Source organism: Leuresthes tenuis, unplaced genomic scaffold, assembly GCF_036924035.1.
Source record: "Leuresthes tenuis unplaced genomic scaffold, fLeuTen1.0.hap1 SCAF_21, whole genome shotgun sequence".
In the NCBI taxonomy this organism is placed as follows: Eukaryota; Metazoa; Chordata; class Actinopteri; order Atheriniformes; family Atherinopsidae; genus Leuresthes; species Leuresthes tenuis.
In genome coordinates, this window is record NW_027325375.1 from 4,734,401 (window position 1) to 4,759,340 (window position 24,940).

The 24,940-nt window shown below is 39.3% G+C and overlaps 1 protein-coding gene across 4 annotated transcripts in view; it reads left to right on the plus strand.

The window, feature by feature from the left end:
* The window catches only part of acsl6 (acyl-CoA synthetase long chain family member 6), a 32,062-nt gene that overhangs the window by 2,830 nt on the left and 4,292 nt on the right, over positions 1–24,940 (plus strand). Inside the window, exons 1-15 of one of the 4 annotated variants that reach the window (XM_072374300.1) lie at positions 534–578; positions 8,980–9,200; positions 10,149–10,263; positions 11,324–11,388; positions 12,360–12,461; positions 12,700–12,799; positions 13,428–13,606; positions 15,511–15,543; positions 16,111–16,162; positions 18,327–18,400; positions 18,591–18,668; positions 22,105–22,239; positions 22,492–22,626; positions 23,072–23,167; positions 23,770–23,842. In XM_072374300.1, coding sequence (XP_072230401.1) covers positions 8,997–9,200; positions 10,149–10,263; positions 11,324–11,388; positions 12,360–12,461; positions 12,700–12,799; positions 13,428–13,606; positions 15,511–15,543; positions 16,111–16,162; positions 18,327–18,400; positions 18,591–18,668; positions 22,105–22,239; positions 22,492–22,626; positions 23,072–23,167; positions 23,770–23,842 — 1,441 coding nt within the window. In that variant the 5' untranslated portion in view covers positions 534–578; positions 8,980–8,996. Of the gene's footprint in view, positions 1–533; positions 579–6,127; positions 6,146–6,892; positions 6,955–8,979; positions 9,201–10,148; positions 10,264–11,323; positions 11,389–12,359; positions 12,462–12,699; positions 12,800–13,427; positions 13,607–15,510; positions 15,544–16,110; positions 16,163–18,326; positions 18,401–18,590; positions 18,669–22,104; positions 22,240–22,491; positions 22,627–23,071; positions 23,168–23,769; positions 23,843–24,940 lie in introns of those variants that run through there. The other 3 variants (XM_072374302.1, XM_072374301.1, XM_072374299.1) reach the window with 3 other exon arrangements.

The following is a 24,940-nucleotide window of genomic DNA, read 5'->3' on the forward strand; positions in this document are numbered from 1 at the left end:
AGATTTTCTAACTCCCATACTGAGATTTTAAAGCCACCTTTCCGTCTACTTTGATAGTCAAATGAAACTGAGCACAACTTCAATTAATGTGGGCCTATGTGATTTGTTTAAACCTTTACACATCAACAGTGCAAGCATTGGCGTTAATTTGTATATATGTACATGCACATGCATTTGTATTCTCTGTCACTGTAAGCTTGTGCGTTTGTCTGTGTATTATGTAGTGAGGGAGGGTAAGCCCGTGTGTTCTGTGACAGAGGCAGAGAGTGGTGGTGGGGGGGAGAAGGGAGGAGTGGGTGTGGTGAGAGTGAGCAACGTCTGTTGAGCTCAGAGTGGTGTGATACGGAAGCCAGCCAGGCTCAAACGAGGCTAAAACGCATCTCGCTACCCTCCTCTTGCTTGCCTCAGCTTAATCTGGCTGGTGCCAGAGGGAAGGTAATCACTAGTTTGCACAGAGCAATGTGATATCCGCCTGATGCCCCTTGACACAGCACACACATACATACACGCACACCTACACACACACACACACACCTACACAGACACACATCACGCCTCACCAGCTGCCGGACGTCTTTGTAAGTGCTGCTGCCTAGAAAACATCTGCTTTAACCTTTCTGCACTGCAGTTACAGTTTAGATCTCTGGCTTGGTTAGCTTCTTCTGGTTTGCTTACTCTGAACGTCTCTTTATCTCTCATTGCACATACAGTAGCAGTCCCTCCTGCTCAGCTTATACCAAATATTTCCTTTTCTGCAGCTTGGATCTTCAGTTGTCCCTATTTTGTGATCAACTGCAGTTACCTGTGGTGCAGCCTCTCATTGTGGGTTGGTGGTTGTTTCGAGTGCACAGGATGTTACTGTGTCTGCATGATTATGTTATTGGGACAGTGACAGGAAAAAGTTGCGGTCTGAGACCTTTTGTACTGTCTAAGTAGAGGAATGGCAGTGAGAAATAATGGCCGTTTAAAGAGCTGCTGTGTGGGACTGATTAAAAAGTGATGGTTAAAAATAACAAGTTTGAGCACAAAGAGACATAGGCTGCCCTGATGCAAGAGAAGCTACGAAACAAAGGAAAATTATTATAATAAAAGTAGAGTAGGTTGTCTTTCGATAAATAATATATTGAATGCTGTAGAGAGGTTACTACTGGCCATCTGCCTCTCTGCTAATAGGCTGTAATCTGCACGCTGGACTCTAATCATTGGTGACGGCCCTCGGATGGGCCGATGGGGCGGGATTTAAGGACGAAAGGTTGGGTTGCCTTTACTTTAAATTTTAGAAGATGCAGGAACTGGGTTTGGCCCTTCACAAGCCCTCACCATTGCATAGCTTGCAGTTTACTCACGCCGCAGTAAAATCTGTGGTTCGTGGATTCAACATCCAGGTGATTTGATGAGTTGAGATTTTTTTTATGTGTAGTGTTGATGTTTTCACCTTAATGGTGGTATGTTCCTCCAACCTTATAAAACTTCCCCACAAAGCAAATATTCAGAGCAGTCCTACACGAGTCAATAGTGGAAGTGTTTCTGTGACGTGTATGTGTGTTTGAAGACGGAATAGTTCTCTACCAAGAAGCCCGCTACTTCTGGATCATTGATAAAGAGTCGATACGACACATATTTTCCTTGGTCCATGAAATTCATGGTCAAGTTGAATCGTTCGATAGAAGTTTTGCATTGTGAGTCATAATTCATACACCGAAAATGCATTTCTTAAATTCAAAGGACTTTTGTGTGCATATTAACATCTGTATGTTACTCATGCTGATCTGTGGTGCAGCTGAAATATTATACCAGGACCTCTACAAGGCATTCTCACTGCTGTGGCCCATTCCTATATCCACTAGGATGTATGAAAAGTTCAAATGTTTATTTTCATTACCCATCTGTTCATGCACAGCATGTCCACTAAATGTTTTGTAATGGATATGAGACAGTCTGTATTTAACTATGCACATCTGTTAGGCCTTCTAGCCAAGTGTACAGTGTCCCCTTAACTTCGCTCCAAGCTACTCAAGATGTCCAAGACATTCCTTGAAATTTTCTTTAATTGGCATTTGCTACATTTCAGCTTAGATACATTAGGCTGATTGCTGTCTAAACAGAAGATTACTATTTTAGATTACATATCAGTGTTAGCTTATATTGAACTTGTCTCTCTTTTGTATTTCAAAATGCAAAAGACTGGTAACAGATGTTCTGATTAAATAAATATATTAAGAAAACTCCCAGGACATTATGGAGCAATAGTAATATTTTGATTTCAGCTGTCAGGGAAAAGCTGTACAGAGTTATATGGTTCCTAGAATGCATCTTTGCATTGTATAAGTGGGTCAGCTGCAGTAGGTCTGTGCTGATAGTAGCAAGCTTATTTTTGTTGGCTGACATTTTAATCAGGTTCTGTAAGATATGGCTGTTCTACAGTCATGTACACCGTCTTGTACCCTGATGTCAATTCTAAGGTTTTGTGTATCAAGATATAATTACAAAACAGTGTGGGCCTTACCAGGTCTTGTTATGAGGTAAATACAACCTCAGATGAACAACAACACATAATGTATTGCATCGCTTCATTAGTTGGTGAACAAAAACTAAGCCAAAATGCAGAAGCAGTGTGCAAAAATCGGAGCGCCTTTCCACAAGATTCCCCAATCGTTTCCCAAAATCAAGAATAAGATAATGAGATAATAATCATTGCAACACCTAAAAACTGAAGACTTTTGTAGAATTAAGTTCTAATGATGGCCAAGGGCTTCTACTAATGTGAAATGATTCCATTTGATTAAAATGTTTGCCCAGTTTTGTTAACCATGGAACAAGTCTTCCCTTCAGTCGTTGGTTTCTAATGCTTTAAGTCTTTCTTCTTCCACTGCCACTCTCTCATCAACTCCATCACTCTTTCATCCCTTGCTGTCTGTTTAAAGTGTATGTTGAAGGTGTGTACATTCGGTCTGATCTGCTTCCAAGCTAATTGCATCTATAGTATACCAAGCCCCTGCATGCATCACTGACTCAGTGGCCACAGTCAACTAGACTAGCCTCTGTCCAATCACATGATGAGCAGAAGGCTGAGTCTGTGTGTAACTCTTGTCAGGATTTTGCTCACCTAGTTTGTCCCAGGAGCACCTCTATTGAGATTTTCTCTGTGACACTGGAAAATGGATGAGCCTCTGACTTCCTAGGCCCCATTTCACCTCCTACTTACAGTGTTTCTGTCCGAGACTGTACAAAACTGTAAGATTGAACAACATATGCACATATTGGTAGTGACTGATCTTTTTGCAAACACCCAACCTACCACCGATTTCAAGTCCATCCACTAAAAGTGAAGTGAAAATGACTGGCACATGACTTTATGGCGTGATAGTTCAATCATTTCCCAAATGAATGAGTTCTCATGCTGATGAAGGTCATTACTGTTGCTAAAGGGGATGCCCCTGGCCCGCTGTTCCTTTTTCACTCCAGCTGAAGCAACAGTCTTTGTAGATAACAGCAGGAATGGACTAAAAAATGTGTGTGGACGGGCTTGTTTGGATGTGTGTGCATTCCAGTGGTATGTTATCAAAGTTATTATGAGACAGAGAGCTGGACACCAAGCAGAGCTTCAGGCTAGGTGGAGAGACCACTCTGTTTATGCAAAGTATTCATGCAAATTTACCCATATAGCCTCATCTCAACTAATAAAATACATTCACACTTTCCCTTTTGAAAGCTCTTTTTGAGAAAGTGGCAGGTCATCCTGTTCTGACAAAGACAAAGACATTTTTGTATGCGAATATAAAGCAGATGTGGCCTCTCAGGCTGAACCTCCATCTATAACATGACAGTATGTTGAAAATCCACCTTGTTTTATACATGCTTGTTCTCAGCTAGATTAGAAAAGTAAGTTTCCTGCATCAGTGCAGTCAACTGTTGAACTTTTTATGATTCAATATTTTTCTTTTTTTTTTTCTTTACCGTCAGTCAATCAGAAGCAAACAGATGAGAGCAAAAAAAACGACAGCCAGAAATAACAATGGGCAGTTAGATGTTCGGCTCCCTCCTGGGGACCAATTAGGGGTCTGGGTAGGTTGCGAGTCTCCTGTGGCTGTCAGGCAATTTCAGGGTAGGAAAAGATGTGGTGCGCTGGCACTGCTGTACCAGAGAATTTGAAGGTTTGCTTAACCCAGCAGACTTCACATAAGAGTTTGGTTCTTCACAAACAATGATCTGCGTAGTATCACAGTAGCCCACAGGAGCTGACAGGTTGAATCCTCCATTAGTCAGTGCTTTTAAAAGATGGTCAGAAACTGGTTTTGTTACAAAAATAAAATGTAATTTGCGTAAGATTACACATGATTTTCCATGATAAAAAACGTATATTGCTTACAGTATGTGATGTAATCTGACATGTTTGTGTGTCTTGACTGGATTGCATTCGGGGGCGGTAATACACTCAAAACGAAAATCTCTGTCGGTCACTGTCAGGGCCTCCCACTATAACATTACTTTCAAGACCCACTGTTTTACAGTTACTTTTGTTTGTTTCTTTCCTTTTTTCCACTTGAATTAATCCATGTAAACCTATTTCAGTTTACTCCAAAAATAAACTTTTGAACTTGTAAATGAACATGATATAAACTCTTTAATTAGATTATAAGTTAAAAAATTATTTTGTTTGTTTTTTAGTAGATATTAGCTATTTTATCATGAATTTCTATGAATATTTTTATTTTGTTTCCAAGATGCACAGCAAATAATAAAGATGATCTCATAATGTATATAAGATAATAAAATAATTGTCAACAATACCGACGATTCTCATAATAAAACATAAATCAGTGTCAGATTCATAAAGAATTTAATTTTGTCTTTGAAAGTGGTATTATCTGTCTTTGTACTACTACATGTCACCCTTGTTCTATCCAGTTATCTTTACTCTTTCCAGATTGTGATGGAGTATGTGTGTGTGTGCACAAGAATGCTTTTTGTAACCAGCTGCACTCTCCTTTATTCCAGTTTACTGCACAGTGGTGTCAGTGGGTTATGGAGTCTGTCTATATTTAGAGCTTGTCCAGTGATGTTTCTCCTCTCTCTCTTTTTAAACACCAGCTAATCCAATGTGGCTCAGTCATCACTGCAGCCAAAACACATTACCCAGTGGACACAATGCATAGAGAAATATTTGTACTTACAGAGTCAGTTGACTATGTGGGCCAATAATTAATTAAAGAAAGGAGGGGAACATCTACTATGGTCAGTCAGTCAATTGCAACATTCATCTGCCCCTTCAAGACAGCTTGGTATAGCTTAGTTTTGCCACTGACACTCGGATTACATCTGTTCAGATATATTAGCTGTAATGTAATTGGGAACAATATAATATAACAAGTTGGATATCAACATGAATATGGAAACTACAGCCTATAACAAAAGGAATAACGTAAAAATGTAGAGCTGGTAACAACGGTCATGAGATGTGTTATCATGGCAATGTGGACAATGTTAGGAAAGCTTTTTGCCGTAAAATATATTTTCTGTTGTGTCTGTTAACCACTGACCATGATGTGTTCCTGAACGTAACTAAGCAGATTTACTCCCTAACCTTAACCAAGCTTTACTATAGGCCCCCCATCTCTGCCTGATTCAGAAAGATAACAAGCATTCTGGATATTTTGAGGTGCTTTCACACCAGATGCCGTTGATGGTGCATTCAGATTCCAAACCAACTCAAGTCAAGAGTTCCAGTCAGTTAACTCACTCTGAGCTGAAAACTGACTCGAGGGTGCTCTTAACTACTGGAATCAAATGCACGTTTACTTCAACCAAATATTTATTAAAAATCTTAGATAATCTTGTTTGATATGTGGGAAAATAATAAAAGCAGTAGTTCATGATTACAATAGAACTGACTCTTTCTTGTATCCAAGCAATGCAAGGTGACTGTTGGAAACTTCAGTATATAGTAGGCTATGTGTTAATTTTTTGTACATGTTACATAAATACTAAACACATGCTATACAATGCATGTATTGAAAGGTGTTTTCAGTGGACAGAACCAAGCTAGCTGTTTAGCTCTGACTTTCCTTGAGCTAAGCTAAGCTAACTCTTCGTTACTCTTTTACAGAGCAGGAGAAGGTGTTTCCCAAAAAGTCAAACTATCCCTGTAAGTAAGAAGCTGCCGCTACACCTATGAAATAATAAAATAGATACTACATGTCACTTTGGTTTTAAATTGTTTAATTTTTTTTATTAATAACTTCTGAAAGAGCTAGGCTATTGTTTTTCCTCTGTTTTTAATCCTCTTGCTAAGCTAAAGCTAACTTTGTTGCAGCTAAAGATTCGAGTGGCATAACGATACTTTTTTTTCATCCGAAGGGACATAAGCGTATTTTCAGATTTTACAAGTTACTCTTTTCTAACAAATCGTAAAAGACATGTGCAGTGGAATTAAAAACGACAGGCTAGCATAGTAAATGCTTTGAAAATATGCCATAGTGTTAAATGGGATAAGTGTCTTTCTTTGTCTTATTTTATCTGTCCATAAACACATGAAGCTGTGCCAGATTAGGTTTCCTAATTGTTCCTTGTTTAATGGCATTATGTCTAATAGACTTGAGTGAGCAGCTCTGTGTAACCTACTTAGCAGGGCAGGACATTTTACTGAGTTGACTTAATATTATAACTTTCCCTGTGCTTGAGCTGCTCTAATTCATTACTGAAACAGCAGTGATACAGAAAATGGACATCAGAAAAAGAGGAAATGCCTGACACAAATGCAGTTTGAAATAAAGGGGGAGTCGTGGCCTGCGGTGTTGAATGCGCAGTACTGTTTTCAGACATATCAGAGGGATGTTGTGGTTTTCCGGTCACAGGTAATAGTTTCTGTCGCAACAGAAACTCAACTGAGAGGATTCAGACCTGAGGGATGTTTGGGAAAGCAGCGTCAGGGAATTCACCGTTGAGTGCATGAAGGTATTGTGTAATGAACTCAAAGCAGTGGAGTTGATGAGAAATACCTACAGTATTTCAGTGTGGTGTCTTGTGTCAGTGACAGTGTAGACGATGACTGCTATTATTACCATAAGCACTTTGCACGTGGGGCTTTTGTGTTGGGCGGAACTCTGCAGAAGTGAAACATGGCCACCGGCTGAGAAATGATGTGAATTTCAGAACATTTTCTCAAGTTCATAAAGTGCAGTCTGAGATTACTTTGTTATGGTAAATCGTACCATTAAGACTGGCTGATTTATGACATAGCATTCATAATTCATAGCAAGCGCACAGCTGTTGTTCTGTGCAGGAAGAAATGCAATTACAAGACAAAGATGTGATGAATCATGTAACAGGTTTTTCTAAATATGTACCACAATCTTCAAGCACTAAACAGCAGAAAATTGTGTTTTCCTGAACACCAGTGTGGAAAAGTATTGCAAGTGTAATTATGTCAACAACTTCTGATTAAGCGGAGTCAAAACTTCTCAAACATTGCACTAAGTGCAACTTATGTGTTAAAATCTGGGTGCATGAATGCAACACCAAGACTCTTGCAATGCAAGAAAAAAAAAAAAGTCTTGTTTTTGAGACTGTCACTCAGGAGGCACTTTGGGGACTCATGAGAGCTCCTTAGGAAGGGGCACTGAACTCTTAACCGCAAGTCTTTTAAGTCCACTGGCAACTTATTTTGATCACATTTTCATGGTATACAGCTCACTTAAAGGTTGTCCTCATTTGGTGTTGATCATCAGAAAGAGACTTGTTTGCTCGTTTGTTGTCGTTCTCCTTTAAGTTTTGAAAATCTTGAATGTATTTATAAATTGTTAAACGGTGCATATCTGTTAATTTGCTGTCGTTCTATTGCACGTTTGTATCATCCAGGTTCCCCTAAGTGTGAAGAGGGAGGTAGAAAAGAAAATAGCGCCTTTATTTTAAAAAAAACAAGTGATTGAGGAAGTCAGCTCTCCCACGGCCTTAGATATTTTTAACATCCCTACTGTCTGTTAGACCTGTGACTGTGTGTGCGTTTGTTTGTGTGTAAAGAAAAGGAAGTGGTTACGATTGGCTGTGAGCTGCAGCAGTCCTCAGTGTTATTCGTCTGATCAGGTGGCGCTGTCTGTGACTCATTTCCCTGGGCAGAATAGGAAACCCTCCTGTCAGCATTGCAGTCCACCTCCTTCTCAGCTAAATTATGCAATTTGCTGTGTGTGTGTGGCGGGGGGGGGGGAGTGAAGCTGAACCTGAACCTGAACCTTAATACGCACCATGTGTGTCGTGTGTGTACTTTTATCTACTTTGTAGTTCTCACTGCTGTACTATAGATAACCTATGCTGGCATGCTTCAAATGTAAAACTAAGAATGTGTGGGAATCCCCGTAACTCGTCCTTTTTCCAGATATGAATTTGGGTTGAGGAGCTGTGGGGTCAAATGTAATAATAACACACTTATCAGTCTTACATTTGTCACAAAAAGAATGACCAACTTGTAGGACGGCACAGTTTTGTATCTGTCTGGGAATTGTTTGTATCTGTCGACAAGTCTCCTCAACATAAGTAGAATTTACAAGGACCGACATTTAGTTTTCAGTGCAAAGTGTTATTTGTGTTTTCTACAAATCTTTTAACCTATCATTAGACCATTCTTTTGAATTTGACCTAAAATGAAAAGTGTTATAAGCTTACAGATTTTAAAATATCTAAAAAAATTAATCCAAAGTTCAGATTTCTCTCACATTTCAGCATGAGTGGTTTCCACTAGGACACAAGATTCAGTTCAACATTATTGATTTGACAATGATTTGTCATTTCATGTCAGGTAAAAGACAACAGAGGTCAAAGTTTCACATGGAAATATTGAAATATTCTTAATGTGGTCAAAAATTAGAATTTGCACTTGCTTCATCATCATTGTGGTACTGCCTCAGATTACTATTACAATATTTGCTCGTCAAAATATTTTTGTTCTCTGACACTACAAGTGAATGCGTGTCCTCTGCCCTGCAGAGCTGAGTTCCACCCTGATGGAGAAGATGCAGGCCCAGGAGATGATGAGTGGCCTGAGGATACCGGAGATGGATGAGCTTGGCCAGTTCTTCCGCTCACTGCCGACGTCAACGCTGGTGGGCATTGGCGCCTTTACCGCCGTGCTGGCGTACTGGTTCGCCACCAGACCTCGTCCAATCAAGCCTCCCTGCAGCCTGCTGCACCAGTCTGAGGAAGTGCCGGTGAGACTGCCACATCTATATGCTGCTGACATTAACGCACATTCACTCTGAAGATACAAACACATCAAGTAGATATTGGCTGTCCTATTTTATTTTCCCAACAACAAAGTACCTCCCAACAGGGCTCCTCATGACTCAAAGATTTTGCTTTATGAGTTGGAGGGAATCTTTTGTTTTTCAGTTTCAGTTTTTTCAGTTTTCAGTTCAATGTAGCTCCTCATGATAATCAAGTGTCAGTGTCTTTGAATTAAGCTAATTGTAAACTTTACGCTAATTTTTGTTCACTGTTGGACCAGCAGTTCACCCTCTGCTTTGGTTCGTCTTCAAATTCTGAAAACAAATTGTATCAGTTTCTTTTTGTTTTGTGTTTGGAAGACCTTTTAGTTTCTTTGTGTACCCCCTGCTCTGAAATAAATCTGCCAATCTTACGCACGCTTCATCAAAATGTGTGACACATCACCCATCAAAAGAGTCGTTATTCAGTATAAAATCTTTGTGGCTGTTAAAATGACTGCAGTCTTACTTGCACAGTTCTAGAGCAAAAAGCGCTAAACATGACAAACAGTCCTGTGTTATGAGTGTTAAAGTTTCATTACCTTTCAGGCTTCCTAATATTCTCAACCTAAATGACTACTTTTAAAATAGAATTTTTTTTTTTCTCACCGTTGTTCATCTTTATGAGAACACATTCCCTAAACTAATCACCCAGAATGCATCAGTGGTGTAAGCACAGGACACAAAGCACAGCTTGGTTCAGCTCTGATATTTCATAGTATTTTTGGAACTGACAACAGAGATGAATTAATATCTGGAATACTATAAAAGCTCATTTCTTTTGAACTCAGGCTTAGCTTTTTGTTCTGTACCATTTTATGATGAGGAAGAATTACATGGAAGAAAACGATGTGACAGTGTTGCGTCTTTCTGTTGCTCTGCTCTTTTTTTCAGCTTGAAGATGGAGGTCGAAGATCCATGATGGGCGACCCCGCCAAGCTGCTGACTCATTACCATGATGATGCCAGAACCATGTATGAGGTCTTCCAGCGAGGCCTTCACATATCTGGTGGGTTGGATGTGAAGAGGAAAGAGAACTACTAAAGATACAGGCACCTGTAAAACACAATACAAATGATTTTACTATAGTTTTTGCTTTTTTTTTTCTGTAAGCATATTATTGAAAGGAAAAGGGTATAAAATAATCATCTTGTTATTTTAAACAAGATGATGCACTGAGCTCGACTTCAGACTCCCACAGTGCAGCTGACTGGTAACAATACCTTTGCTAGTTTTAGCTGAATAAATATCTTGGCTGTTAAATTGATAAAATCATTAGATTTTCTATTACACATATGGGCAAAACCCCAGTGTCACATTTCAGCAAAGAGAATGTAGGACATAGAATGCTGAAAACGTAAAGTGAGACGTGTTTGTGCCCCCCAAGTTCATGTAATCTAGCCTCTATGTAGAGTAAAGTAAAAGGGCCGTGCTTGTACAGGATGTACATGTTATCTTGCTGCCAATATTGCACACATGTGAACAGAGATAGCACACTCTTAACAGTCCTGTATACTCACTGTAAAACCTCCAATTATCTCTCTGCTGCTGGAGGTAGAATCAGTCCTCTGGTTACCAAGGTGATAGTCATTTTTGCTAGTGTTACAGCTCATGGCCAGACTTTGAGACTGACACACAATGCAGACATTTTTCAACACTCCATCTGCACTGGCTCGTGGGCGTGCTTCATTAGGAGTGACTCGTGCACTGTAATTGAATTTGAATGCTTATAAAGTGACTGATCAAAGAGGATGTATAACTAGTTAGCTTGAAGACATCCCATAAGCACAAGACAAACATTTGCTCTTGAATATCTGTTCAATGAGTGTTTATTGGATTTGATCCATCAAGTGAAACAGAAAAACTTAAGTTAGACCAGATTGTTTTTGCCATCACGGTCAAGACCCCTCAAGTTATAGGTGCAGAGAAAGGTGTAGAGGATTCTATTTTCAGCCTTTAGATTTCAGCAGACGCTGTCCCAACTGTTTTATCCTGAGACATTTAAATCCCCTGCAAAGAAAAACTGGAATGAAGTAAATGATGCTTTTGTCTCTCTGTGTATTAAACAGGTGATGGGCCTTGCTTAGGCTCTCGGCTCCCTAACCAGCCTTATAAATGGATGTCCTATAAAGAGGTCAGTGAAGCAGAACTCGTCCAAGTGACACCTCCATTTCCTTTATATTCTGTTTCTTAAGTCATGTGTGAGACACATGAGATGGCACACAATGATTATAGTTTCATCTATTTTCCTGTCCTGGCATGTTTCTGTCTGCTGTTGTGAACAGAAACAAATCTTTGCCTTGTGAGGCCGCTGTGTAAACCCAAGAATATAACATGTCATTCAGTTTTTTAATTAACTGAAAAATCCCAACATCTCTTGAGGCAGTTTGAAGTTCCAATATATCTTCAAGCAAGGAGATAAGCTGACATGTTTTGAGAAGTGAGTGGAGTGGAGACGGTGGTTTGAGGGAAATTTTACTCAGACAAAGGTGATAAAGGAATTCTACCAACCTCACCATTCATCAGTGACATCATGCCATTTTACCAGAGAAGAGTGGGTGTGACTTTCTAAACTGTTATTCCCAGAGCAGCAAGACAAATCTGGGCTTGTATGTGGTCCCATTGAGAAAGAAACCTGTAGTGGAGCAAATGATCCAAGATGAGAGATGGAAAATAAGACACAATTTCCACTGAAATTTAGAACATGTGATGCAACTTCAATATATTTTTTTTCGTCTTTCACAATCATGGTAACTTTTTTGCAGTTCAACATTTTCTGTAATAGATGTATTCTCTATGTATTTCTCCAGAGATGTTTCCAAAATGAGTTAAAATGAGTCTTTTTTTTTTATCTTATTTTTTAAATTTTTTTTTAGCATTTCATAGTTGAAACATAATGCTAAATGAAGATATGTATTGAAAATATTCCTGATTCACTTCCACCTGCTTGTGGTTTTCATGGGGATTTCAATTTGTATTCTTTTGAGTTTCGGGAACTTTTAATGTAGAGCTTGTGTGGGGTATTCACCCTCCTTGAAAGTTTAGCTCAGTTTTTGGTTTTGCTCTGCTTGGTCGAATCAGCTGTTCCAACTTCTCACTCCACAGGTGACAGCACGGGCCGAGCATCTGGGTTCCGGCCTGCTACACCAGGGTTGCCAGCCCAACCCCAACCAGTTCATTGGCGTGTTTGCTCAGAATAGGCCTGAGGTGACTTTGTGATGTTGCTCCCTTTATTTGTCATTTGAATGTTGTTTCTTGCTGGTTCTCAGCTTCCCTGTTCTATATTATCCGGCTCTCGTGTTGCTAACTTTTTCAACATTAGATAATAAAATCATATTGACTTAAAGCTTTATCAATAAGTGTCTGTGGATGTAAAGTAAAACAGCAAGATGGTGTGTACAGGATTTCGATGAATGTATGACGTTTGCTCTGTGTGCGATTTCAGTGGATCATCTCAGAGTTGGCTTGCTACACCTACTCCATGGTGGTGGTTCCCCTTTATGACACACTAGGTGCAGATGCTATACGGTTCATCATTAACACCGGTAAGAACACAAACCTTCAGACAAACTGCTCCCACGAGAGCACAACGGCAGCCATGTAAACACAACATTATTAAAGTTAAAAAGTGTGTAAAAAGTTCCTACCTGACTGAAGAAGTAATTGATAAAAGCTGTAGCTCCCCTCACTGGTGACTGAGTGCATCTTTATCACCTTGACAAAGTGTTATTTCCTGGATTAAAGCTTATTCAAAGCATCAATGTCACAATGCAGTCCTGCTGCAAACAATTGGCAACTGAGCTGATGTTCATATTCATTAGGTGTATAAAAGCCCATTTCATGTTCATCTTAATGGAAGTGATATAAGAAATGGACTGAATTCTAGACAGATTAAAACAATAGCATTGATATTGGCAGTCACTGGTTTTAACCTTAATAAAAGAGATTTAGATTTAGATTTTAGATTTAGTGTGTTGCTCCAATTTTGATTAATTAGATCACCTTAATGCTTTGGACATCTTAAACTGTCTCTCAGTATGGATCACAAAACAAAGTTTTTTGAATTTCAACTAAATTCCACCTCTTTATGTGTTTTTTCTTTTTCCTTTTTTATTTCTTATTTTGCTAATACTTTGCTAATAAGGGTGTGTGTGTGTGCTTGTTTAATTTCAGCTGACATCTCCACAGTCATCTGCGACAAAGTGGACAAAGCGCAGGTGCTTTTGGAAAACGTGGAGCGAAAAGAGACTCCCCGCCTACAAAGAATCATCCTCATGGATGCCTTCGACTCTGCTCTGGAGGAGCATGGCAAGAGCTGTGGTGTCCACGTGCAGGCTGTCCAAGAAGTTGAGGTAAGACCTGCAGAGAAATTACTGGAAATATCAAGTTGGGGAATTTGCACAGTACAAGTAATGCATAATGTGTTTTAAATGATATTGAGTATATGGAGTGGTTACATCCAGGTGAACTCTTATACCAGCATATTCTGCTGCTCTATTCTTTTCAGCAGCTTTAACACAAATTGTATATTTTTAACATGACCTGCTCTTTAACTTCATGTAAGCTATCAAGTGACTTGAGCTGTTCCAGGACATGCTTCCTGAACAGGTGACAACATCTGTTCACAAATGAAGTGTGCAAACACAAAGAAACTGGTTTGATGATGTTGCTGAGCAACAGTGGTAACTTTGGTGCTGTCCTAATCCTAATGTTAACCATGAAAGGTAGAGAAAACACCCAAAACGAGACCTCCCTTGAACCAAAGGTGCTTAAACTTGATAGTGATTTGGGTCTCCAGCAATACATCCTCAAATTTAGACCTGACCTGTCAAACCATGTCAATATAAGTAAAAAAAATAGATTCCTTTATTTATTACTGATATTAATGAGATGCACACACAATTAGTCAAATCTTCACAGTTCAGATTTTTACTACTTTCTTTCACGCCCACCTTGTGGATGACAGAAACACATGCGCAGTACATTACTTTTTACTCATAAAGTGGATAAGTGATTATAACCAAGGTCAGGCCAACCCATAGTTCTGTGCTTTGACAGTCGGTAGCTGTGCTTAACTTGTTTTAAATCGTTCTGATTTAAGTTTCAGATTTAACAGATTAGATGGGTGCCGAACAAAGCGCTTCAATAAGATGTGCTTTCACTCTTTTATGAGAATGTTGCTTTTTTCCCAGGTGTCTGTAACAAAGCTTTTCAAATGCCAGAAATTGAATGGAAAAATGACAAGATAATGACTCAATTATGATCTTGGAACAATACCTGCCATTCATCTGCACTTTCTAATTAAGGAAATACTTCAGGCTAACCACATGTTTTTGCCCCACCCAGTAACGTATCAATAGTATAACGTGAGTAAATATTTGTTCTAGTGATTGGATTAAACATTCACGCCACTATTAAGCATTTCTATTTTCCTATTGAACAGATTATGAAAAGATTGACGATGACAGATTGGACTGTAGTGCCTCAGTCTAGTCCAACTAAGGGAGATATATGGATGTGTTTTTACTGTGATTTGCTTATGATTTTATGCTTCTTTGCTTGTGATTTTTAAATATTTATTGAATCTTAGCGTTCTTGTAAATACAGCTTGTGAACCAGCATTTTTTCTGAATATGTTCCCACAGCTGCAGCTACAGTAATTTTTTCATAGTACAGTCACAGGGGAGTGTCATTGGTGCACAAAGCAGCATACCATGAGCAGCCCATCATAACAAACTGATTGCTGGGTGAGATGTGTATCTCTTCGTCTCAGACATGATAGAATCTGAGAAATGTGGTGCTTCACAGCCACAGAGTTTAAGAAAAAAAATAAAGAAATGCTGCTATGCTGGAAGTTGCACATTTACAGTAAACCAGGGGCTCCATTCATGCATGTCACAGTTTATACTTCATTAGTTCAATGACATGAAACTGGTCTGCTTTCCTGAAAGTATTGAACTGTACCAGCATCATGGACCTCCAGCGCGTCGAGTTTACCAGATGCTATGAAATTTAAAGAAGACTTTCAGAGCTTTGCTTTCCAGCAAAGAAGAACCACAAACGTTTGGCTCTCAGCTTGCAGATGACGACAACACCTCTGCTCTTTTCTTCTTGGTCTAGAAAATGCATTACCAGAAGTCACTGTTCAATGGGGACAGAGGAAAACCAAACACCAAAGGCTGTGTTTGCTAACATAGGTTTTGTTATCAATGCAATGCGTACCCATAATAATTATTTTCTTTTTGTTCTTTTACAGGCTCTGGGCAGGGAGCACTACAGAAAACCCATTGTAAGCACAACAAAGTACAACAACTTTAGCTATTAAACACTTACACAGACATTGATGGTGCATGGGTGATGATCAATCCTACATATCACCTCTTGCAGATAGAGAAAAAAAAAGCAGTTTAATTCTATTTCCCTTCCCTTTTTGTTTGTGAGAAAAACAATGTTTCAGGTCAGTGTTGTCAAGCAACTCGACCACAACAAAAATCACCAAAAAATGACCCAGGTGACTGCTGATAATTTATGAGAATGATTATTCTGTAAATGAATATCACAAGGGCAAAGAAACTTCCTGTTTTGTTGACAGTTCTTATATGTGACTGTATCATAATAGTGACAGCAGCCTTGCATTTAGCTGGTCATATTAAAGTCATTTTAAAGATACCCTGATATCACAGTTTTGGTGACTCTTGATTAGCGACTTAGACTTAACTCTCCATGTACTGGCAGATAACTTCACATGCAGCTCAACAGATCCTAATTTTAAGCACTTCTGTGGTGGAGCAACATATAGTGTCCCACCTCATGATAACATGCATATCTTCTGACTGATGCAATTGTTTCTCCACAGCCACCATCACCAGAAGACCTGTCCATTGTGTGTTTCACCAGTGGAACCACAGGTAATAGTTGTGTCATTTATTACAGTGTCATGAATGTTTTTAGATGAAGAAACTAAAAAAAAAAAAACAACCTTTGAGCGAGTTTTTGTCTGGTTGATACAACAAGGCCTGTGTCATTGTTTCAGTGGATTGACATAAAGCTCTGAGGACGCTTCTTCATCTTCGCTGCCAAAACAGGCCTCCATTTGAGACTATTTTACAGCAGCACCTTTCGTGTCCTGGGTTTAGCTTTATCTAAGAAAGTTGTGATTGTTTTAATGACATATGTCCGGACCGTTTTCCCCCTCCCCCACACCAGTTTCTGAGATAGGCCTAGCTTTGGAAGACCACTGTAAGTGCAACATGAATCCTTTATCACTCTACTCAAGTGTTGACTCAGACACCTACAAAAAAGATTCCTCAGCTGCTCCCATCCATCGCCAGTATGTGTTACATAATGACAGCACAATGATTTCTGTTAATCATTACATGTTGTTAGAACATGAAAAAAAACTTGAAAAAAAACCAATGGTTTGTATGTATTGCGCCACACTTTCCCAGGTTACTTTTAGGGGTTAGGAACATGCTGAAATTGTGGCCAGCTGTGCTGCAAATGAATGAAAACACTCCTTATGCTCCTCTTTGCTCTACTTTCATATTTGCGGTGACCACTTTGACTGTAATTTATTAAGGCAGTCAAACACGAGAAGACATCCTACACCAAAACATCTTTTACTGAATAGAAATACTGTTCCAGTAGCAGAAAAAACTCCTGCAGATAGAGTGGAAGTAATTCTACCGCCTGTAGTTATTTTGTTGACCTGGCATAATCGGCCTAAATGGCTTCTTTTATTTTTGGAGTACAAAGCAGTGGAATTCAGTATCAGACCAATCTAAATACTTTTATTCTCATTAATCATTTAGAAATGACAATACGTTAATTTTCCTTGTCTCAGACTTTTCCTATGGACACTAATGCAAGCCAGGTTTTTCACTTGTATAGCGCTTACACATAAACAGAGGTTTAAGTTCACTGACTGCATGTAATCCAACTTATGTATAACTTGTTCTCTGTGCTAATAGTGTTAATTTTGTTGGACAAATTTATAAAGTGGTTATTCAGCAGGACAATCTGCTGATTACACACCCTCTCCATTTACAAAAAAGTAATCAAAATCCCTCCAAATGCTTTTGGTTTTCCTCCAATAAAGCAGCACACACCCGCCAGCATTTTCAAGTAAGAAAAGTCAGTAGTTGTAAACTGAAGCCTGTGTTGCATAATGTTGCATGTCAGAGCTAACAGGAAGCTGTCTGCAACACAAACCAGCTGCCCATTGTTTTCACATTTTCAGATGCCATGTGACTTACTGGAAACAGCAAGTCAATAACTTTGCTGTTTTTAAGCAGAAAGTGGAAATACCCCCACCCCCCTCAAAGGTGCAAACAGATTACTATGACCTCTCAACAATCAAATGGTTCAAGGCAGTGTTGGCAGCAGTTTCTCATTTACATGGTGAAAGGAAGGCAAACATTTACTGTAAATCCAGTTTGTTACCAGCAGCAGAATTACTTTTTTAATTTTTTTTTTTATAAATGTTCACTCTGGATTCTCCAGCATGTTCTGTCATGCCAAACTCATGGCAGCATGGAAGCATTGCTGCTTTTTAGAGAGGTCTCATCCCACAGGAACACCAACCGCTGAAACGAGCCACACAAAGGAAAAAGACTTTGGTCATTTGAGGACACACTGGTGTCAGTTTACAAGCGTCACCAGCAGCTTTGATGAAAAGACTGCCACCTTCTGGCATTGAGAGACACCTGCAGCCACTCCAGCATGGGATTCGTTTTCCATACGTCACCCTGTTTCCGGAGAATGCTTTCCCTCTGTTGCAACATTTTTTCAGTCCTTAAGTTCATTATTGTGTGTGTGTGTGTGTGTGTGGGGGGGGGGGGGGGGGGGGGGGGGGGTTGTTACTTAAAAAAAAAAAAGCATCAAGTTTTCCAAAGGGAAGCTGCCTGGTGTGAAATTTCAGTGAAATTTTGATATAGGTCAGGTGTTTCTTGCTCAGTCAGAATTATTTTGTGTTAAACTGTGATGCCTGTGATACTCTGGCAAGCGAAGGGAATTCACTTGTGTGACGTTAATGCATGTTTTTTTTTGTTTTTTTTTTGTCTGCTTACACAGGAAATCCAAAGGGAGTTATGCTCACCCATGGAAACGTGGTGGCAGATTTCTCAGGCTTCCTCAAAGTGACAGATGTGAGTTACACTTTGCATTTATATCCCTCCTTCAAGTCATTTGTTATCATTAATAAAAATGTGTGTATTTGGCAAACAAACTGTTAGTCTGAAATATCTGCTTGCAGATGCATCTTTTATTTTTATGTTCCTGTGTAATGATGTAACTTTGAGGTTATCTTAAGTGTTTTCTTCTTTGTATGTCCCGCAGAAAGTAATTTTTCCCAACCAAGATGACTGCCTCATTTCCTTCCTGCCCCTGGCTCACATGTTTGAAAGACTCATTGAGGTAAACTGGCTTAGCTGAGATCCGTGACCCCAGGAAAGAGATAGTTGTGTGTTTAAGAGTTTTGGGATGTTGGCGTGGGCTGAGGAAGAATTTTCGTATGAATCACGACATTGGAGGTGGGCGACTGGGTGGGCGGGAGGAAGAGAGGCTCAATCCTCTCTTCTTCCTTTACTTCATCAATTTTGCTTCCCAACTCGTGGGATGAATGCCACGCCTGCATTTTACAGCCGACAAGCTACAGAGGAACACATGCACACACTAACACACACTCACACACCTTCAACTGAAAGAGGTCTCAGTCATTTACAACAAACCGCATGAAAAGTCATCAACCTAAGACAGGCAATCAATGATTTACAACGCTGACATGTGGAGAACCAACATGTGGTAAAACATGTATTTGTTTAACATGTACCAGTTTATTCCTCCAACCGCACTTTTAACCAAATTTAAAAACATAAAGAGACATGAACACACCACAACAGCCTAAAAAGTTGGGTTTTTGTGGGATTTCTGGTCTCAGAGGTTCTGTGGTGAGAACTGTTAGTTTTTAACGTTACAGACTGTTACAGTTTGAAAAAAAGAAAATGAAGTTTCAGTTTTAGTCAGAGTTTTGGCTCAGCTTTTATGGTTGGAGGAAAATGGATATTTCCAATATTTTTTTTATTCTTCAGTCTTCCCTGCATTGTAAGGCCAGCCTCAACCCTATGAGTGAAGAATGACAAAATGTCCCTACACTGGATGATTTTCCCCATCCTACAGTTCTGGTGAGGACTGTTGTTATTCCAATACAAAAAAAGCATGCAGGGAAATCCAAACCAAGGAGAGCAGCAAAGGTTGCATCAGATTATTTAACCTATTCAGACCTGATTCAACATGCATGTTTTTTTTGTTTAATTAATTTCAGTTCAGTTTAATTTATATACGACCAGGTCGCAACAAAAGTCAAAGAACTTTGAAGATGCAGCCAAAGACAGTCCAACTCATGTAATGCCAATTCATAAGAAGTTAAGGAAATATAACAACCAAGCCAATCATTTACAATAAGAACTAAAGGTTTAAACTCTCCAATATTTCAATTTCATGTTCAAGTTTCTTCAGAGACTGAGAAATGAAAGCTCTTCGTGGACAGATTAAAGTTTCGCAGAAAACCCTCAGGTTTTAGAATGCTTTTTTTAAATTTAGCCTTATGTTTGAATGGGTTAAGAGCCCCTGGATCTAAAGAAGGAAAAGAAAAAAAGAGAAAGTACCTTACAGTAGTGACCAAACAAAAAATTCTAATCATATAAACACAGGAAGCATCAGCATTGCTGTACCTGTCCATTAACAGAGAGTCTCTTCCAGCTTTCTATTGCTCTGTCATCAGCCCTTATGCAAGCAGTGGCTGTCGCTGTGGCTGCTACTGTTTCAGTAGCCCTTTATTTGGGTGTATTTGGGTTGAACATTTAAAAAAACAAGACATAAAAGCCAAATGTTTTGAAGGAGATCTTTTTTATCTCTGTTTGCAGCTCTTACGCTTCTGTAGTTTATATGATTTGTGACTAACAACTGAAAGAAAATACCATGATAGTAAATAAGTATTTAAAACCTGTCCTCAAATGACAAACAGCTGATATTTGGGCTGGTTTTTTTATTTTTTATTATTTCAACCGCAAGGTTTATACAGTTTTTCTTTAACACTCTGCAATACTAAGATATCATTGTTACTTTTGGTGTGTGAGTGTGTGTGTGTAGATGTGTTACATGTGTAAGAACGGTTGGCGCTGCTTCAGGTTGAACCGGCCTGGTTTGTTTGCATGCGGTGTGTGGCAGCGCTGTCAAAAGCGTGAGACTCAGACACAGGAAATCACCTAACCGCCCCAGAAAGCAGCGCAGCAGTTCACACAACAGACGCAAGTTCAAGAGACTCACACAAACACACAGCACCATATCTGATATCCATGACAGCTCAAAGAAAAAAGAGACCAAACAGGGTGGGTGTTGTGCTTTGCTGTGTCCTCACACGACTCGAGAAACTGGAAGAAGGCTTCACATGGTGGTTGCTTTTATCATTGTTACTCGAAAGCAGTCCTTATGAAACGGGCAAACTATGTTGTTTATTGCTTTTATATAACGTTGGTAGTTGGTCTGAGCCTGAATTATTTCAGTGCTGACAGTGGCACACCTCACATTTGTTTGATCTGTGGTTGTGTGAGATTTCATTGTTGAGATGTAAATTATTAATGAGTCACTTTCTCTGCTGCTAATTTTAGTTAATGGCCTGTCAGAGTTTCTCTATGTAAAAAAAAAAAGACTTTTTTGTGGTAAAAAAAGTCATACCACAAGATACACCTCTGTGCTTTGCTGGCAACACAGTCAATAAGTTCAGCTTAAGTTAATAAAGTTTATTTAAAAGTGCCACAAAACTATAGATTCCACCACTTCTCATCAACGTTATGATAGTTGCATGAAAGATTATGGAATCCAGATATATCGTTCCACTTTTAGGATTCTTTGACTTACGCTGGTTATGCAGCTTTGTGTTTAATTTGTGGGAAAGAATCGACAAAAAGAAATTATTTCTATTTGTAAATAAATGGCAACCAGCCTGAGATACCGTAAAATGAAATTAAAACCTCCGTTATCTTATTGTCATTTACCGTATACAGAAATGTACAGTTGGAATAAACTACAGCAAATGTACACTGAAGTAATGATGTCAGACCATTATTTTGCCATGAAGTTGTTTACACTGAAGTAGGATTTTGCAGGGCTTTTACTTCTCATAGACTATTTCTAGATTGTAGCTCTGGAGCTTTTCCTAAAGTAAAAGGGAAACAAATTAACAATAATTGAATCAATGAACACCTTCTACCCACATAATCTTTACTACACCTTTTTTGGGCAAGACAGAGTCGCATAGATCCTTCTGTGTTATGTCTGATAATCAATGAGAATCTCATCAGAGGACTGCCCCTTAAACACACTATGAACACACTACCGAAACATTACATGTCAACAGTAATGTTCCTCTTTTTGCTAAATGGCATGACACTTGTGCCTTGTGTTGGAATGACAACTGTGACATTTACGATAAGTATGATGACATCTGGTATGACTGAAATTTCAAATGAATGCCCAACAAATACCTGTAAGCCTATTATAATTGATCAGTTACCCGTCTTTGTTTCTGTAACACACATTTTCAGATTTAGGTTTTAGGATTGCCACTCAGCACTAACTATCCACCGCGTCGTGTGCCACACTTGAAATAGATGGTTCATTTTCTTACTTTGAACCTATTATTTCAGAAATTTGTTCATTTCATCCTGTTTTGCTGAAGTTCTGTGACAGGGTTTTTCTTCTTACATATCCCTCTCTATTTCAGGCTTTTAAAATCTATTTTCAAAGATACCAGATAGTTGTTAATAATTGTGTGATATGTCTGCCTCTGCAGTCTGTGGTCTACTGTCATGGAGGACGAATCGGCTTTTACCAGGGCGACATTCGTCTCTTGCCGGATGACATGAAGGCTCTGCGGCCGACCATTTTCCCGGTGGTGCCTCGTTTGCTCAACCGCATGTACGACAAGGTGAGATAAAAGTTCAGGAAGGCCCTTGAAGAATCCACTCGTTTGTCCTGATAATGTAAGCTTGTTGTCTCTTAAAAGGAATAAAACATGTAATTGGTACTGTTTTGGAAAGAGGAACTTTAAATCTTACATGCAGTTAGTTACTTTATTCATCCCGGAGAAAACTTGACACGTTACATTTTTTCAACAGCTGGAACAAGTAGTTTGTTTACCGGCTAAGAAATGTGTGCCTGGTCCTGTTCTTCTCTACAGATATTCAGCCAGGCAAACACCCCATTGAAGCGTTGGCTGCTCAACTTTGCTGCAAAGAGAAAAGGTGCTGAACTAAGCAGTGGAATCATTCGCAGTGACAGCATGTGGGACAAAATCTTCTTCAGTAAGATACAGGTAATGAAACCGTGTTTCCTTCCAGTAATACGAACACAGAGGCCAAGTCTCCCTCTTAACTAATGCCTTAATCTAACCAAACGAGTAAGAGTGAAACTCCAGGGCAGAAGTCCAGCAAAGGTTCAGTCAAATCTTTTACATTTACAGGCAGTAAACAGGAAATGTGAAAGCTACCCTGTGTTGCCCTGTTGTAATCATACAACAGTCTTTAGTCTTTCAATGGATGCTGAATCTTAAGTGTTTCCTACAACATCAACTATTCATGATTGAAATGAAAGTATTTAAACAAAACACATTGGAATTATTATTTAAGAGTTTTATGCCTAAATACTCAGCTAATCTGCCTTATTAGGATTCTGTGGGTGTTGTCAGATTGTTATTGAACTGTTAGTAGCTACTCGGTCAAAGTAAAGACTCTTTTGTATTTTTTTCCCATTTTGTACAGGCCAGCCTGGGAGGAAGACTTAGAATGATTATAACAGGAGCAGCTCCTACCTCACCCACTGTCCTGGGATTCCTCAGAGCAGCTCTGGGATGCCAGGTCAGACCCCTAATGCTACGCACACACACACACACGCACACTGCATGTTGTCCTATTACTACTCTTGTGAGGAAGAGTAGAAATTAGAATGTGATATATACATTAACATAGTATATTCTCAAGACCCCTAACCCTAAACTTAACTTTTACAAATGTGAAATTACAACATGAAATTAGCTTTCCTACAATATTGATTCACCTTTAACTGCACTCGACTGGATTTCCATCTCAGCAGGCATTTCCCTTTACAGTACCTGATCAGCACCAACAACAACCTAGTTAGATATTAGCGGGTGAACGTAGTGGTGCATCGAGCTGCTGAAGACACAGATATTTGTTGATGAGGGTTCTCAGTCATCCAGGTCATGGTAACTCTTATGACAAAGATATTTCTTTTGATCAAGTAAAAACTGAAAAAGTCTTAAGCTCTCAAACACAGTCTGGCTCTCACAAAGATGTGTGCAATCCGTTTACCATCCAAGCACAGAACGTGCACAGATACGTGTGACCCTACTTTACACAGCACATCAACAACATGCAAACACAGTAGATTCCTAACACTTGTTAGCGTGGCCCTCAGCGTAATGCATGTCTCTGCGCAGGTATACGAGGCATATGGTCAGACAGAGTGCACAGCAGGCTGCACCTTCACCACACCTGGAGACTGGACCCCAGGTGAGTTTCTGAGGTCACGCAACAGCTCGAGACAAAAAACACAGGTTCTTCATCTCAAATCACTGAACTTGTTCACTGGGCTCGAGCATTCGTTCAAAGGTCTGAAAGGGATGACAGTGAGTCAGGATGTTATGAATTAAACAAAAAAGTGTCGAGGTCTGTAAAATCATTACGTGAAATCATTTGTCACTATGCTGTCAGACTGACTTGATCAAATATCCAATGCTCCAAACTGTCTACGCGCTGTAGTGTGGGGGTCATGATGATGTAACTGCTCAAATACTCCAGCTGTGTCTGCTGAGCTCAAAGTAAATGATTTATGGATGGCACTCAGTGGAGGAAACCAAAAAACAATTCCATTGAGAGTAAGTGTGTCCATGATGTTAGGTGGAAAAAGGGAGAGGCCTGGGAGACTGTGAGATTTAGAGATGAAAGAGCTGTCAAGTCTGCTTTGGTGATCTCCAACATGCAAAAGCAGATACAAAAGACTGCCTGAAATGAGCCTCTGTTGTATTGTGTTAAACGTTCTGGTAATGATGCCATTTTCCAAGTAACCTATATGTTTTTTTCTACACTTTCTCTGAAATTACAATAATATAAGGTATGAAAGATGGCCAGAAAGATTTCAGACTCACATGAACTTCAAACTTAATTAAGTTGATACGTTAGCTTTTTCTTTTCAAATCCACACTACGTCTACTTGAAGTTTTGGCTATGGTCGTGATGGAAGAGGAAACCTTTTAAGGTCAAAAATTGTACTGGCGAAGAGAATGTTGGTGGACCAGACCGGTCTCATGAGACACTGTGCAAAGACGACGCCCTGTTCCTGCCACTATGAGCCTGTCCCCCTTTTTTCTTTTCTTTTTTTTTTTGGGGGGCAAAAAAGCAAACGCACATTAGATATTTTGCATAAAGCTTGCTGTCTGTACACATACACAATAACTAAAGTATAGTTCCTGAGGGTAAAATGTAACAGAAGTGCACCTGCAGTGACAGCAGTGAGGTGTTCTGGGAAATATGGTGATTGTACTGGTTAACTGATTGTTTCTTATTGCTGACAGAGCTAACAAATCAAATGGTTTGATAAGATAAAAAGGC